This window comes from Girardinichthys multiradiatus, chromosome 24, assembly GCF_021462225.1.
Source record: "Girardinichthys multiradiatus isolate DD_20200921_A chromosome 24, DD_fGirMul_XY1, whole genome shotgun sequence".
NCBI classification, from domain to species: Eukaryota; Metazoa; Chordata; class Actinopteri; order Cyprinodontiformes; family Goodeidae; genus Girardinichthys; species Girardinichthys multiradiatus.
Window position 1 is genome coordinate 16,906,332 of NC_061816.1, and position 17,430 is coordinate 16,923,761.

Consider the following 17,430-nt stretch of genomic DNA (forward strand, 5'->3'; position numbering starts at 1 on the left):
GGGGCATGATTTAATGTGTATACAATAGCATGCATGAAACCAGCTTAATGGTGATCTAATTCAATAAATAAATCCAGAAATCTGACCTTTCTTAATATGGTACCTCATTTCACAGTCAGCTCCAGCTTTAGAATCCTGCATGAAAATGGCTCCATATCTAACTGTCGTCAATAGAGCTTTCCTCTGGGCTTCAGTTTTTCCCCCTTTAGAGCCTCAAAGTCTCTTTAAAAGTGTTCAAACGGTCACACGTCTTCAGGAGTGTGACTTAGCGATGAGTTGGCTCCCATCAGCCCAGAGTTAAGGTGCCACGTGAGGCCTGACTCAGATGGAGGCACAAGAGATCTGCTGCGAAACTTCGTCTCCTCACTTTGAGCTTTCAATGGTTGAAAGGAGGCATTGAATGGTGAGGTTCACAATCCTATTATTGTCACAGAAATGTGATGCACCATCTGTGAGGACACGCTAGCCGAATCTCCTTTTCAATTACAGGGCTCTCTGAACTGTGATAAGATGGAGGGTGGTAGCAGGGCCAGCTTTCTCAGGCTCTAAATACAATTTTGGTCTTCTTTGTATTGTTTTATACTCTGCGTTTCAGCTAGGACTGCAGGCTATATTAAATGATAAAAGTTATTTAACCACAGCCATAGAGGACTTTCATCATGCTGTGAGCTATGAGCACGATTTCTTCTGACTGGCAAGGTTATACAGTGACAGATACACCTGATAAAGATGTGAGAACAGCCCCAAAACAAACTCATCTTTTACTTCAGTACCATAATCTCACTGGATTTTTTTAAATCCAGGCTTTAGGTAAATGTATTCATTGATAAAAAAAAAATCCCATATTAAAAAAATATGTATTTTTTCAAAATCATTGGTGGTACTGTAGTAACAAGCCTTTTAAAATAAATGTAAATGAAACATTTATATAATATATATCCATGTGCTTCAAATTGATGAGAGTTTCTGGGAATGTCTAATTTGTAATTCAAGGCAGGAAAACATGCAAAAAAAGATTGGATGTCAGAAAATAACCATAAATCGACCATAAAGACCTGCGGTGTGAACGTATATTTATTTACTGTGAACTGGAAAATGAATATTGTTGATTTCAAAATAATTTTTTTTTTCATAAGCAAACTTTCAATCCTTTTTAAAATCTCGTAATAAGATAGCTGAGAATTCCTCCTTCAGTTTGACTTTTTAATAGATAATGACACTGACCAATTTTATTTATGAGACTGAAAAATGTTTAATATGTTAATATAATTTAAAGTAGCAATCAAATGCTGCACAAGGGAGGTGATTATAGCAGAAAAGATTGTTTCCAAATGTCTGATAACATCCTGTCCAGTTCTCCTATTTAAAACTTCTTTCTTCTGAGTCGCATTTGAAACTTAAAAATCCAACAGCCAGAGGAAAAACCTCCAACATCCGCCTTTGAAATGCTCTGTTAGAGGACCAGCAAAAGGAAGTTTTATTCATTAAAATCTTGCCAGGATAGCCTCACTAATGGTACACTCACTTTTTCCCATTTCAAGTTTACTCGAATGTCTGTGAAACTTTCAGCAAGATTCTCTCATTGTTCTGGGTTTTTCCTCCTGCATCTGATCAATGGGTTGCTCAGGCTCAGAACCATCAACTAGGATCATTGTAAAGTAATATATGACTCTCTTAAAATCTCCTTATTAATCAAGCAAGTCATGAAACGTCCTCTGTGGGAAAGGCCTTGTTTCTGTTGAAGCCGATCAATGCGTAGGATCAATATGAGGATCCTCTTGGATCGACTATGTGGCACAGTGACTCAACAAACTCATCATCTCTTTGAGAAATTATCTGTTAAAACACACATTACACAACAACATCCTTCTACCCCCTTACTGGAGCAGGAATTCATTCATTGGCTGCATCTTGATAATTCAAGTGAACAATTGGTCTGTGCTGTTTTGCTGACAGTAATTAGATTGATGTTGTAATATTGCGCGTCCCTCTAGGTGTACCCTGTTCAATCACGTGTTATGTATCTGTGTTTGTGTATTTGTGGCTTCTCGTATGATGCAGTTGCTAATCAACTTACCGGCCCTGTTTTCTACCTCTCGCCCCCAGGGTGCAGTTCACATAAAACTTTTTAGTTTGGGTTAAACGTAGCTTCCAGCAAACATTTACTGATCTGGCTGGAAGGATATCTGGCCCCTTGAAGAACCTAAATCTAGTTTATGCCTTTAGGTGTATTAAGACCAACATTCAGCAGAGCATTATATGACAGATAGCAGGTAATTGGCCAAAAGTAAATCTTTCCTCCCAGGTGGAGATGTGCTGGGGGAACCAAGACTCCAAAACCTCACAGATTGCCTCGAAAGCTTGAAATTAGAAGAACCACCATGAGCTTGACTCAGGTTTAACAAACAAGAAAAGGGATTAAACCATCCACCTTTCCAGATAGAAAGAGGAAATGGGGTTGGTTAGTGGACTGGTAATGAACAGGCAGCATGGCCAAAATCACAGCAGAATCTCATCTCACGATGTCTCACGATGCACCCAAGTGTCATGCAGCGGCGGCTCTTTGATCAGCACTCCTGTCTCTAAAGCCATGAGGAAGGCTTTAGAGACGTAATAACAAAGACTCATGAGACAAGTAAGATGGAAAAGTGTCCGTCCTGTTTAATGTTAACAGAGAAAATGTTAACAGCAGCACTGATACCGAGGAGATGACTGGCTTAGGAAGCAATATTCACGGGTTTCTATTTTTAAGATGATTTTTAATGCTTTCATGCTGCCCCATGCAAGAGTCGTCAAACTTTTTTAACGTATTCCACATTTTGTTGATTTTTTTGTCACATAGCTCCAGTGGATGTAGGGCATACAGTGCCTTGCGAATTAGTCAACCTCTTACCACATTTCAGGCTTCAAACATAAAGATATAAAATTCAAATTTTTTGTGAAGAATCAACAACAGGTGGGACACAATCGTGAAGTGGAATGAAATTTATTGGATGTGTCAAACATTTTTAACAAATAAAAAACTGAAAAGTGGGGCGTGCAATATTATTCAGCCCCCTTGCGTTAATACTTTGTAGCGCCACCCTTTGCTGCAATTACAGCTGCAAGTCTCTTGGGGTTTGTCTCTATCAGTTTCGCACATCGAGAGACTAAAGTTCTTGCCCATTCTTCCTTGCAAAACAGCTGGAGCTCAGTGAGGTTGGATGGAGAGCGTTCGTGAATAGCAGTCTTCAGCTCTTTCCACAGATTCTCGATTGGATTCAGGTCTGGACTTTGACTTGGCCATTCCAACACCTGGATACGTTTATTTGTGAACCATTCCATTGTAGACTTGGCTTTATGTTTTGGATCATTGTCTTGTTGGAAGATAAATCTCCGTCCCAGTCTCAGGTCTCTTGCAGACTCCAACAGGTTTTCTTCCAGAATGGTTCTGTATTTGGCCCCATCCATCTTCCCATCCATTTTGACCATCTTTCCTGTCCCTGCTGACAAAAAGCAGGCCCAAACCATGATGCTGCCACCACCATGTTTGACAGTGGGGATGGTGTGTTCAGGGTGATGAGCTGTGTTGCTTTTACGCCAAACATATCGTTTTGCATTGTGGCCAAACAGTTTCTTTCTTCCTTCCATGAAGACCAGATTTTAGGTGTATGACTAATAGTTCTGTGAGATTCGCCCACTTGGGCTGTGAATTTCCGCAGCTCCTCCAGAGCTACCATGGTCCACTTGGCTGCTACTTGGAGTTATCAGTAACAATATATATATATAAGTTTTAATCATTAAAATACAAAGAAGGTTGTGGTTGTAATGTGAAAAGGTTAAAGGTGTGAATAGTTTTGCAAGGCACTGTATATGCAAAACTGTAAAAAATTATTTTTACTAAATGAGTATGTCTAGTTTTGATTAATATTTGTTTTCTAAGAGACAAATAAATCTGATTTGAGATCAGTGCTGTCACCTGATGGCTCCTAATAAAACAGGCGTCTGAGTGCTAAGGGGCTGAGATTTTGAAAGTGTTGATGAATGTGGGCTCAAGACTGCAACTACATCATCAATTTAAATCACTGGAGTATCAGGTACCTCACTTGAGTCTGAAAATGAGCTCACTCCTCTGTTGCTTTTGGCTTCATTATATTCCCTGACTTCTCACGCACTTCATGTGCCTGTTGGTGATGAAGATTAAACTGTCTCATTTTGTCTCCATAAAGTAAAATGTGATAAATACTTTTACATGACCTGAAATATAGATAAAAGGAAAGGTTTTGAATTTCTGTGTGAAAGCCTTTCTTCATCACTTGCTTGAAAACGTAAAAAATGTCACCATGTCTTATATAGAAAATTTGCCTGTTTTTTTAGAATAGCCTATTCCTTTCAGGCTGGTGTGAGATTTTGACAATTGACAACCTTAAAGGGATAGTTGTCGTTATGTTATGTAGTGGATGACGCCTAATATTATTTTAGCATTTAGTTTTACCAGGTACAGCTTACGGCAAATGAAACCCCAAAATTCACATCGACGGAAAATTAGAATGTTATATAACTAAAGGATTTTTAATACAGAAATGTTCATGGACTGAAAAATAAGTCTATGTACTGTCCAGTATATGTTTTCAATACTTGGATTCAATATTTTTGCTTCAATTCCTCTAAAAAGCTCTGTTTATGCAGCTACCCTGCTTTATCCTTCCACTAAACCTTCCATTAATGTGTCCACTCTGTCGACAGCCATTATCTTTACCTTCTCTACCCTCCTTGTGAATTTTGCAAGTGACTGCTAACAAGTGCCACGTTAGAACTCCTCTCCATGATAACGTAGCTCTTAATTTGACCACAACAATAACATTTCAATCTTAAAATCATTTTTATTGGTCATATGTAATCTAATTTTCTCATCAACCCGATATTTGGAATTCACCATTAAAATTTGTTATACTCATGAGATAAAATAAGAGAAATAAATGAACTTTTCAAATATATTTTAATTTGTGGAGACTCACCTGCGCTTCAGTTCTTCACTTTGATCAATTTTTGTTTCCTTTCATTATTTCTTCACCTTGAGACCCTGAAATCTAACAAATTTCTACAGTTCCTCCAACCCATTTGACCCGGTGATGCAGCTGAGCCTAACCGCCTTCAAGAATCAACAAAGGTACCCCCTCTATACCCCCCGCCCTGTATGTGATCTGTGTAGCTCTGAGTGACTTATTGTGCGAGACTGTTTCAGCGCCTGTTCACTGTTAAGATCTGTGTGTGTGGATTGTGCCACCCACCCACCTCCGTCTGCTGAGCCAGAGCTGGATGCAGTCGTCCCAGTTGACCAGCCGAGTGCAGCGGTCAGTGGTCTGCCATGGTTGTTTTCCTTACTAGGGTTTGGAGTTATAGGTTCATCCTGAGCCCTGCAGACTGTGAAGAAAAAAGATAAAACTGGAACTCTGTATTTAAGACGTCCAGCTGCTCTTTCTGATAAACCAGCACTGTTTCCAGAGCTCTCTTCAGTTTAAATCATTAGGTTTGTGTCTGACAAAGAGAAACAAAAATAGGACCAAACACAATCTAACAAATAGGAGCTCTTATATGCAAGATTTAAAACATATTTTTGGTTTAAAAAAAAATCTGTTTTCTACATTGGACATTTGGAATTAAAAGCAGATTAGCCTACATCTTTTAAACGACCTGCGTATAATTACTAGGTCCATGTGTTGCTACCAGAAAGCCCTGAAACTTGGAGCCATGGATTCAACTAAATCTCCTGAAGCTCTTCTATGTCTGGCACCAAGCTTTCTAAATTCTGGAGTCTGTCGGGTTCTCCAAGGATCAGATGTGTTTGTCCAGCACATCCTGCAGATGCTCAATTGGATTAGGATTTGGTTAATAATGAAGTCAAGCCGACACATCTTCAAACTATTCTACTCTGGACAAGTCACACTGCAGTTTTTCAATGTGACATGTTATCGTACTGCTGTTAGATGCTGCTGCTGTGACGATGTAGCAGTGTTTAGGTAGATGGTACATTTTGCCATCTTTTCTCCTTACAACACAATAGCTTCATGAATAGACGCGTTGGTAGCTGCCAAATAATGTCTCACCCACCACTATGTGCCAGTAACACCACTGGTTGTGGTTGTAATGGTAGCTTTCTAACATTATTTATATCCCTTGAACGTTTTCACACACGTACAGCTGCAAGTCTTTTGAGGGTAGGTCTCTTCCAGCTTTGCACAGCTAGAAAGTGAGACTTTTGCCCATTCTTCTTGTCAAACATCTCTTGTCGAGGCTTGCTACAGATTCTCAACTGGATTTAAGCCTGGACTTTGACTGGGCCACTGAGGCACATCAATATAAAAAATTGAGGAATCTGCTTTTAGGCAACTTCTTCCACCAAACCAGGGTCAATTGGATGATGATCGGGGTATTTTACAGCCTGATGGAGCACCGCGTCACAATACAAAATAATGAAGTTGCTCTAGGATCAGAACATTGAAACTCTCTATGAGGTCTGAAAACTACCGGATCTTAACCACACTAAGGTATATGTGGTCCATTCTCCAAAAAGTAGGTGAATCAACATTAGCAGAGGTCACCTTCAGTCAGGCAGTGGCCAAGATTAAAGAAAATTATAGAAGCTATGTAGAAGAATAATAAAGAAAGCACAACAGCTGGATCCCTTCCAAAACCTTTGTATTTTTAGAAAGTTCCTTTTCTTGTCTGTGATTTAAGGTTTGCCTTGTGTGTCTCTCTGAGCTCAATTGTTACCAAACTTTAATAGGTTGGCTTATCACACAGTTTGAAAATCCCACTGCAATGTTAATCAATGTGCAGCAGTATGCTGTAGCCTATAAGTCTTCCTCTTCATCCCAGTGCGGCAGTGGGTGGTGGTCTCAGTTCGATGCAGTGTTAGGTTTTTAAAACCTTCTCAGAAAGCAGAATGCTTTAAGACGTCTTTCACCGTAGAGGATGGCCGACTTCTCTAGGAACAAAACAGGCATTATCAGACGTCTTTCTAAGGCGCTGATGTTCTCTTTGTACTTGAGTAGCCGTGCTTTTGTTCAGCCGCATGAATAAGATAGAAAAGCTGATCACTGCCTCTGTCAGACTTCACATCAAATGTCATTCTGCATGTTCTCACTGTTTCTTTGCATCTCTTTGTTGTGGATATTGTTGATTAGATTTTCCAGTTATCATTCTTTACATGAAATGTGTAATATGTTAGCTTTTAAAAGCAATATTTAATACAACAGCCATTTCATTTTAATTACATTTCAATGTGTTTTTAGGAAACTGTACAGGTACAACTGAATAAATTACAATCTCATTAAACATTTTTTTAGTTTTGATTAAATTCCAAAAGTGATTTGTTATGTGCTATGTGCATTTATAATGTCCAATATTCACGCCTTCAACTCTTGAATGGGCTTTGCTTCATCTTAGCTGCTTTTGCACCTTTTTTCTAAACACACTTTCCTTCCATTAAACTTTCCATTAACAAGCTTGGATAAGGCACTCTGTGAACATCTTATATAATATTCCAACTTCCAGAAGAAAAATAATTACGGGTTTTCATTAGCTGTAGGTCATAATAATCAAAATTAACACATGGCTGAAACATGCCACTCCATGTGTATTAAATCTGAATGAGTTTTAGTTTTTTAAACTGATTTACTGAAATAAATTAACCTTTGGATGATGTTCTGGTTCATTAAGATGCGCCTGTGTACTGCTGTGATTATCTTCCTTGACTGCTGCGTTCTTCTGAAGGAACAATAAGTGAAACGATTGATTGGACTGATGCTGTAGTATCTCATACTGATAGCAGATCATTGGTGTGAATTTACTTCTTGGGAAATCGCAGATGAAGTGCAGGCTCCTAGCCGCTGTTTTTGACACACAGGTATGAGCATGTTAAGCTACTTGTCTCGCCCTGACTCAGTCTCAGAACACAGACTGCGTTTATTCCCCCACTGCAGATCATACATATTCATTCATGCAAATCCAGCTTGGCCTTGGACTGTCTCTGAACATGTCAGGCATTTATAGAGAGGACAAAGAGTTATGTATCTCAAATTAAAATATGTTATTTAGTCTATTGTAGTGGCATTGGAGCAAATAGTTTAACAAATGTGTGTAGCAAAGATCACAGAGGTTTATATTGCAAAGTGTTGTTCCTACCAGACATTATTTATAGCTGTTACCATTTTCTTACTCTCAGAAAAGCCTTATTTGGTTTTGTAATTGAGTGGTCTGGTTTGTTATCCCTTTTAGGGGCTAATTTAGTTAACTGTCTCACAGATAAGCCCCAGCTGGCTGCTTGTTTCGGTGGAAAGGAAACTGCTCTAATGACCAGACTGTATGCTCCTTAGTAAATATTGTAGAGTTCTTTGGAAAAGGTATTATCCTGAAGGGTTTGAAGAGCCAAATCTAACACTAAATTAAAACAGAGTTGACAGGAAAGGGAAATTCCAGATTTTATGCAGAGAGTAGGCACTGGAGATTCTCACGGTTTGGTAACATTAAGTAAAAACATCATTGCTTTATTGTTTCTCTGAAAAATTTAGAACAAAATGTGTAACATAATTTAACTGCTTTTTTTGTTTAAAGGCAGGAAAATGCAATATATTGATAATTAAAGCTATGTTTACTTTCTATCTTACATCTGTTATTTCATTACTTGAGCCAAAAATTGAAATAAACCCTTGCCAAACTTAGTGTAACATTTTAAGTAAATCTGCTAATTACATATTTTAGCCACTCCGCCTTTTAAAGACTAACACAAGTATAAAAAGCAGATTTTAACTGGTAGTTGGTTGGTCTGTCTGTACCTCGACTGTTTGTGGTTTTTGAATTAACTTCTTTTAGTTGTAAGCAAGGAGAGCATTCTTTCACCCAGCTGACCAGCAGTGTGCAGCAACAGGTGGGCAAAAGGCCAGACTGTGTTACTCTATGATATGTTATATGTTTCTACATATCTGTATGTCAGGATAACCAGGTATCTTATTCTTCGCTACCATCGACATGGGACAAATGTATTTTTTAGCTCAGCTTTCCATTGGGCTGAATCATAACTATGAGCTAACAGAAACGATTAGGAAAGACATTTATAGACTTAATTAGTTTAAGTTTGTAACTTTGGACATGAGCCACCTCTCTTTAAATGTATGATATCAGGTTTGGTTTTCTGGTTAAGGAGAGTCACTGAGATTTTTTTTACAATTTATATGCAGATGACTGAGACCATTTGCACTGATATCAGACTCGCATTACTGAGAGTGAAGCTGGCATTACTTCATATAAATATGGAATATATCCAGATCTTATTCAAATGAGGCAAACTGCACCATTCATTTTTTTTATTTTTCTATTTGTTTGTTATTTCCTTTGCGTAAGACAACTTCTTGTTGATCTGTTCAATCAGTAATTTACTATCTGAGCAGAAAGCTTCTAGCTAGGCATTTTTTTGTAAAACAAATCCAAACTGGGGCTGCACGGTGGTAGGTGTTAGCACTGTTGCTTTGCAGGAAGAAAGTCCAGCGGGTCTTTCTGCAGGGAGTTAGCATGTTCTCCCCGTCCATGCGTGGGTTCTCTCCGGGTACTCCAGCTTCCTCCCACAGTTCAAAAACATGACTGTTAGGTTAACTTGTTTCCCTTAATTTGCCTTTAGGTGTGAATGAGTGTGTGCATGGTTGTTTGTCCTGTATGTCTCTGTGTTGCCCTGCGATGGACCGGCGATCTGTCCAGGGTGTACCCTGCCTCTCGGCCATAGACTGCTGGAGATAGACCAGCTGGTGGATGGATGGATGGATGGATGAATGAACCAAACTGACTTCAGATCTAGCTTTTCATATCTAGAACAAAATATCATGGTTAGATTTTATATTTCTTGTGAAATTTTGTTGCAAAAAGGTATTTACTTAAGATATAACCTCCCTCTTGGTGACACCACATATTTTGAACATGTCCGTGTGTCAGGGACACTACACATGTGGAAACTGGGTTTTAATATGAGCATTTGAACACTTAAGTTCAATATAAATATCTGGAAGATATTTATACAGTGTGTGCAATTTAAATAAGGAATCTGCAAAGACCACTGATGGATGGATGGTATTGAAAACATTAGGAAGTAAGACAACGAGAGAGGACACAAAAAATTAAGGAAGGAAGCAAGAATACAACAAATGAAGAATGCAAGAAAGGAAGAAGAGGCAGGGAAGGCAGGAAGAACACATTGAAGAGAGGTAGGACAGGAAGGAAAGAAATGAAGCAATTACACAAAGAAGAAAGGAAGCTGGGAAGGACACAACAAAGGAGGGAAAGAAGGAAACAAAAAAGGATGAAAAACAGAAAGGCAAAAAGACAGGACTTGATCCAGAACAGATGAAAGGAAATATAGTAAGAAGCCAGGAAGAACAATAGGAAGGAAAGAAAAAAAGGAAGGACACAAAGAAGGACAGAAATAGGGGAGGTTAGTCAGGAGGAAGGAAAGACAAGAAGGAATTACATGAGGAAGAGGGTGCTAAACACCAGGAAGGGTTCAAGGCAGAACACCTGGAAGGAAGGAAGGAAGGACAGAATGACACAAGGAAGTAAAGAACAGATGTAAGGAACAATTAAGCAAGGAAGGCAAGTAGGGTACAGAAGGAAAGAAATAACAGCACAAAGAAGAAAGGAAAGAAAGAAGGAAGGATATAAGAGAAGAAAGGAAGAAGAAAGAGAAGAAGAGAACAAGAAAGAAAGATATGTAATAGGAGAAAGGGAGGAATCTAATGAAGTACAGTCAGGAAGTCTATCACAGCAGCAAAACATTAGTCACATTTAAAAACACAGAATTCTAATAACTTGTCTGCTGTCAGATAAATGATAAAATGCAAAGCATTTTAAAAGTTTTTAAAAGGTTTTAATGCAATACGTTTTTTCTAACACATAAAAGTGACCCAAAGAAACAGAGTGGAATCAAGCCTTAATAACCCATGTCCATCTCCTGGTATGTGAATTAAACCACAGCCAGACTGAGTAACGTACTCCTCTTTTGCCCATTGTTTTGTTTCCTACCTGCAGGCGTCTCTGTCAGCATCTCCACCTTCAGTCTGGTGGCCATTGCCATCGAGAGGTACAGCGCCATCTGTAACCCGCTGAAGTCCCGAGCGTGGCAGACCCGCTCCCACGCCTACCGCGTCATCGCTGCCACCTGGGTGGTGTCCCTGCTCGTTATGGTGCCCTATCCTGTCTTCAGCGCCCTCAAGTCCTTCCCGAAGATCAACGGAACCGTGGGGCACATGTGCCGCCTGGACTGGCCCAGTAAGCAAGCAGAGCAGACCTGGTGAGAACAGCAAATACAAAATAATAACAAATCCTCCTCATTAGAAATTACTCCTTCACTGACTTCCAAGAGATGAGGCCTACTTCTAAAGATTGCATTTAGAGTTGGGTAGAGTTGTCTCTTTAGCCTCAGCAGGGATACAAAGGTAAAAGTAAGTGGAATACACTTTTCCTGCCTCCAAATATGTGTAGAACACGTTTAAATTCTGTCAAATTATATAATTTGAATGTGTGTTGCCAGTAGCTTCATCTTTGGAAAGGGGCAATCAGATGACATTCTCCTGATTGCACACATTTGGAAAAGTAGTTACATGCTGATCGGCTCATTTTGGTAATCGAGCTCAGATTTCCTGCTCAAACTGTTGGTGACTTGTGCCGACACGGCACATCTGAAATATGCTACAGCTTTGACAAACTGCTGTTAACATTTTCTGCTCACTAATTTACATCATTAAAGAAAAAGATGTGGAACTTGATACATTCTGGTTATGTAAATGTATTTCCTCCTTACAGGTTTCCTCCTTTTTACCACACTTAAACCTTTAAGATCAAACAAAATGTAATATTAGACAAAGAAAATATCAGTAAATATAAAAAGAAGTTTTCAAATGATTACTTAATTTATTGAGGAAAAAAAGCTATTCAAAAGCTTTTAGTCCTTTCTTCTTTGCAGAATTGTTTTAATTTGGCCCCATTGCAGGTTTTCAAAGCATGAACCGCCTCTCTAAGGTCATACCATGTAAGTCCGGACTTTGACTAGGCCACACCAAAACCTTCAATTTATGTTTTGCGCCATTCAGCTAGCTGGTGTGCTTTCGGTCACTATATTGTGCAGAAATCATGGTTTCATCAATTATAGCAGGTCACCCTGGTCCTGAAGCAGCAAAGCAGCCCAGGACCATCACAGTACGACCACAGTGTTTGACTGATCTTTATCTATAACAGTGTGTTAGTTTTACATCAGCTCTAATGTGACCTTCCAAAAGGCTGTATTTTGTCTCGTCTGATGTCCAAAAGTCATCAATATGTTTTTTAGTGAACGTGAGACAGGCCTTTCCACTCTTTTTGTATCTTGAACTCTCCCTTGGATGCCATTTTTCACTTTCTTTCCTATTGCTGAATCATGAACACTGAGCTTAACTGAGGCCTGTGAGACCTGCAGTGATTTAGATGTTGTCTGGATTCTTTTGAGACCTCCTGGATGAGTCGTCAATTGGCTTAATTGATTTAATGTTGGTTAGCCTGCCACTTCTGGGAAGGTTCACCACTGTTCCTGTATTCTTAATTGGTGGATAATGGCTCTCACTGTGGATCACTGAAGTACTAAAACATGTCTTGGTGCCCTATCTTCTCTTCAGCACCCTCAAAAACAAGAAATCTTTAAGAATCCTTTTTTACAGCACTGCATGTATCGGATCCCTGCATCTTTTTACGTTAAGTAAGCAACTATTCCAGTTTCAAGCGCCTAGTTGCTCTACTCTAGCAAATAGCTCTGGAATCTATTGTCATAACCCTCAACAGTACGGATCAGTAAAAGGAGAGTCAGACCAGAAAGTGTCACAGTGAATTATATTCTGGTGTCACAGTGAAATAGGTGGTGCTTGAGGCAGAGTGATGCATGAGCTGCTGGCAGGGCTAACCCACAGCAGGAGCTGGTGACCTAATGCCTGACGTGCTAGTGCTAGTCAGTCTCAGTTCCTCTGCAGGCTTCTGTTTTTTGTTGCCAGATGTTGGTTTCAAGTTGGAATGAGATTGAAGAAGGCTGAAATAGATGGGCAGTTGACTGATGGTTGGTCTCATCAGGTTTAGGCCGGTGGTAATGTGAATAAGAGGCCATTGGTCGTATTGAAGGGGACATTTTTTACCTTTGAAGTCCTCCAATATTTAAAATAAAAAGCAGCCTCACATCTAAAAATCCATGGATAAATGACCTAATGTCAAAATTGCAGTCATGTAACAAATGATGTAAAAGCAGCACAGAAACTGAGACAGATCATTTATCAAGAATGCTTTTCATTTGCCTCTCGCTCATATACTGCTGGAGAGAGGCACCAGCGTCCCCGTGATCCACTATGGAATATGCGGTAGAAAATGTCTGTCTGACTGACTGCTTTTCATTTGATCTGGATCCTGATCGAACAGATGAATGTTTTGGGCCTTTTTTTCTGTCAGAAACAGTGTGGTTTTTCAAGTGTTTTGGTATAAGGAGTAATGCAACAGACACGGCTTCAACACCTTACACTGCATAGTTGTAATAATTTATATTTTGTCTAATTTAGGAAAATACAGCCAATGTATACATCCCCCTTGACCATTTTCGTGTTATAATCAAATCCTTTGACGTATTTTAATAAAATTATTTGCAGTAGACCCAATACACAGCCAAGGGTTCTCAATTCTCCAGGATTGCCCTTTTGTCTTTAGTCCAATCATCTTCCCATCTACTCTGACCAACTTCCGTGTTGCTACACAAGGAAAGCATCCACACACCATGACGCTGCCACCACGCAGTTGTGTTCAACGTTCAGCTTTGTCTTGATGATATGCATGTCAGTTAAAAGGTTAAATTGCATGTTGTCTGATCAGATCATGGCTGAATGGTGGTGAAGTGGTTAGTGCTGCAGCAAGAAGGTTGTAAGTACAAATCCCAGCCTTATTGGCTCCTTCTGCATGGAGCTTGAATGTTCTCCCTGTACCTGCATTGGTTGTCTCTGGAAACTCCGGCTTCCTCCCACAGTCCAGAAACGTGACAGTTAGGTTAGCTGATCTCTCTAAGTTGTCTTAAGGAGTATGTGTCTGTCTGCCTGGTTGTTTGCCCTGTGGGTCTTGTTGCTCTGTGATGGAAAGGCAACCTGTCCAGAATGAACACCGCCTATCTCCCTAGGGTTCACAAAGTGCTACATATATACAAAATAACAAAATAAAAGAAAAACAGCAAAATTAAAAATTACATGTTAAAATAGGGCTGCACGGTGGCGCAGTTGGTAGCACTGTTGCCTTGCAGCAAGAAGGTCCTGGGTTCGATTCCCGGCCTGGGGTCTTTCTGCATGGAGTTTGCATGTTCTCCCCGTGCATGTGTGGGTTCTCACCAGGTACTCTGGCTTCCTCCCACAGTCCAAAGACATGCCTGTTAGGTTAATTGGTCACTCTAAATTGCCCTTAGGTGTATGAATGAGTGTGTGCATGGTTGTTTGTGTGTTGCCCTGCGATGGACTGGCGACGTGTCCAGGGTGTACCCTGCCTCTCGCCCATAGACTGCTGGAGATAGGCACCAGCTCCCCCGCAACCCATTATGGAATAAGCGGTAGAAAATGACTGACTGATGTTAAAATAGAGCCAACCTCTCATGGTGTGCAAAACGCTTTAGCAAATAATTGCGTTTTAAGAAGATTCTTAAATTCAAAGAGTGATGAGGCTTGTCTGATATGCAAAGGCAGATCATTCCACATCTTTGGCACAGCTAAAGCAAAAGCACGGTCACCTCTAAGTTTACATTTAGTTTTTGGCACATTAAGCCACATGTGAAGCCATTTTGATGCAAAATGATAATTACTGCACGCTTTTCATTAAAGGTAACCATTGCCAAAACAAGGAGACAATTATTTGAAGTGAATCTGTCTTTACAGAATCTTGCCTGCTAATTAGGCCGAGTAATTTCACATAATATGATTACCGTATATTAAAAATATGTTTTTGTTGTAAATAAACTAAATTGAATTAATTTTAAATCAATTTGTGTCTCTGCCAAAACATTCAACCATGCCGGCACTTAGAGCAAAAAAAGAAACACAAAAATCAAAAATCCAGCTGAACAACATATTTTACTCCCAGGACCTTCTAACTGGGATGCTGATACTGATCATTACAGCTGAGCTGTGCATTGAAACCATCTACTGCTTCCATGCAGCATTTACTTTGAATAAAGAGTTACCAAATAGAGCCAACCTCTCATGGTGTGCAAAACGCTTTAGCAAATAATTGCGTTTTAAGAAGATTCTTAAATTCAAAGAGTGATGAGGTTTGTCTGACATGCAAAGGCAGATCATTCCACATCTTTGGCACAGCTAAAGCGAAAGCACGGTCACCTCTAAGTTTACATTTAGTTTTTGGCACATTAAGGAGCTGCTGGTCAGCAGACATTAGGGAGCAGGCAGGTATATGTGGTTGTAGGAGTTCAGAGGGGGGGGGGGGGGCGCAGTCTGTTAAGAGATTTAAAAGCAAATAAAAGAACTTTAAAACAGATCCTGAAATGTACAGGTAGCCAATGAAGTAAAATTAAAATGGGGGTAATGTGCTTAGACTTTCTTGTTCCAGTTAAAAGCTGTGCTGTAGCATTTTGCACAACCTGCAGGCCCCTAATAGACACATTGCTAACCCCAAAATAAAGTGTGTTACAGTAATCCAGCCTGAATGTGACAAATGCATGGATTACTGTTTCAAAAGCTGTTTTGATAGAATGGGCTTTATTTTGGTTAACTGCCTCAAATGGAAAAAGCTAGATCCCACAACAGCATTGATCTGGCTCTCAAGTTTTAGATGTGGATCCATCTCACCCAAGACATAAATAGCTTTATTATTACTTTCTAACCATATCTGACTCAGCATATACAAATACATTATTGCACAAACTCATTTCTTGTACCTGTGACAATGTTTAAACCTTATTTTAGGTGCTTCAACTTTTGGCAAAGTTATCATTACAGTTTTAATTGCTGTGTTACAAGGCTTTTCTTTGTTCTCAAGCCAATATAAATATGAAGGCGTTAGAAGGTTTTTGCAATAATTATGAAAAGGCTCATGTATTATTTTCATGTTGGTCTGAGACTGTGGGCAGAAGTTGTAAAGATGGGAGTTTTGTGAGTTATAAAAGGTGGACTGAATTTTCTTGAAGATATAGAAGGAAGAAATAGTAGGAACTCCTGGCAAGGTTTTTTTTTTTTTTACCCAGTATGGGTGGTACTAAAAATGATAAAACTGTGAAAGAAAGTGAGGACTGCATAATTAGACAGAGATACCAATGTGTCTTCCCTCACTATTACAATTTCTTTGTCATTTTAAATGAATGTAATTGCTATCTGCTCCCTAGTTTTGGTGAGATCTGAGGAACTGTAAAGTTTATGGGAAAGGTCAGGAGAGAAGCAGTTAATGCTGCTAGAGTCTGGGCTGCTCCCTGCTAGAAAACCCATCCATAAGCAGCATATGCTCTGTGTGGGCCAGTAAAAGCTGCTTTGTTGTTTAGAAGACTCTGAAGTAGGCCTGGATTAATACCAATACAACAGCAAGTTTGAGCATCTACAGTTATAGTCCTCTGAATTTTTTTAAAGATGTGACCATAAGGAACTTGGGACCCTGGAGGACAACACAATCAAACTAAAGCAAAGGCCGAAGATAGGTAAATTGTGAACATCTCTCCTTTTAACAAGCTTTTGTGTTCCAACAGTTTTAATAATTGTCAGGTCTCTGAGCTTGAAGAACTGAGAGAAATAATTAGTCTGGTGAGGTGGAGGCTGTGGATAAAGATGAAGAAAGTTGTGACAAAGTCAATGTATCTTTGCAATCTAGGTGACATCGTGGTCTGTAAAATTACATCAGCAGATAACTTTTTCCCCTTTCATTACATCAGAATTACTGAAGCATCAATACTTCAACAAAACACATTTTCACGCTTATCCCCGGTGATCACATGTGCAGACATGTGAAACACGTCACCTGATATAATGTTCACCTTTAAAACGGATTTCACTACATTACATAATTTCCACCTATGAAACACATGTCATTACACAGCACACTTTTCACATGCAAAACATGTGATAAAAATACAATTTCCATGTGCAAAACACTTGGCACATGATATAATTTCTATATGGGAAACACATCGGAAAACCTTCCATGTGTGAAATGTAATCCCACGTTTCATGTTAATGCACAATATTATTTCCACTTCTTGCAATTTAATAAAAAATATATTTTTCACATGTCACTGCATGGTGTAATTTACGGATGTGAAACATGTAATACATAATATATATTTTTTACATGTTCATAAGTTCAGATGGGAGAATGACCACTATATTAATCAACCCCTGTACCACTTTCACACGGGCATCATAAAAC

The 17,430-nt window shown here is 39.3% G+C and overlaps 2 protein-coding genes and 1 long non-coding RNA gene across 7 annotated transcripts in view; 1 reads left to right on the top strand and 2 right to left on the bottom strand.

Moving 5' to 3' along the window:
* The window catches only part of cpo (carboxypeptidase O), a 54,057-nt gene extending 42,873 nt beyond the window's left edge, over nucleotides 1–11,184 (bottom strand). For 2 of the 3 annotated variants that reach the window (XM_047355762.1, XM_047355760.1), the window contains exons 1-2: nucleotides 11,047–11,184; nucleotides 5,275–5,396 (exon numbers count right to left, since the gene is read on the bottom strand). The gene's annotated coding sequence lies outside the window, so the exon portion shown is untranslated. Of the gene's footprint in view, nucleotides 1–5,274; nucleotides 5,404–11,046 lie in introns of all 3 variants that reach the window. The other variant, XM_047355761.1, reaches the window with a different exon arrangement.
* Nucleotides 1–17,430, top strand: part of cckbra (cholecystokinin B receptor a) — a 48,527-nt gene that overhangs the window by 23,286 nt on the left and 7,811 nt on the right. For all 3 annotated transcript variants that reach the window (XM_047355758.1, XM_047355757.1, XM_047355756.1), the window contains one exon: nucleotides 11,053–11,314. In XM_047355758.1, coding sequence (XP_047211714.1) covers nucleotides 11,053–11,314 — 262 coding nt within the window. The remainder of the gene's footprint in view (nucleotides 1–11,052; nucleotides 11,315–17,430) is intronic.
* The window catches only part of LOC124861809, a 39,749-nt gene continuing 33,510 nt past the window's right edge, over nucleotides 11,192–17,430 (bottom strand). The window contains exon 3 of the long non-coding RNA XR_007036753.1: nucleotides 11,192–11,311. This is a non-coding gene — a long non-coding RNA (uncharacterized LOC124861809). The remainder of the gene's footprint in view (nucleotides 11,312–17,430) is intronic.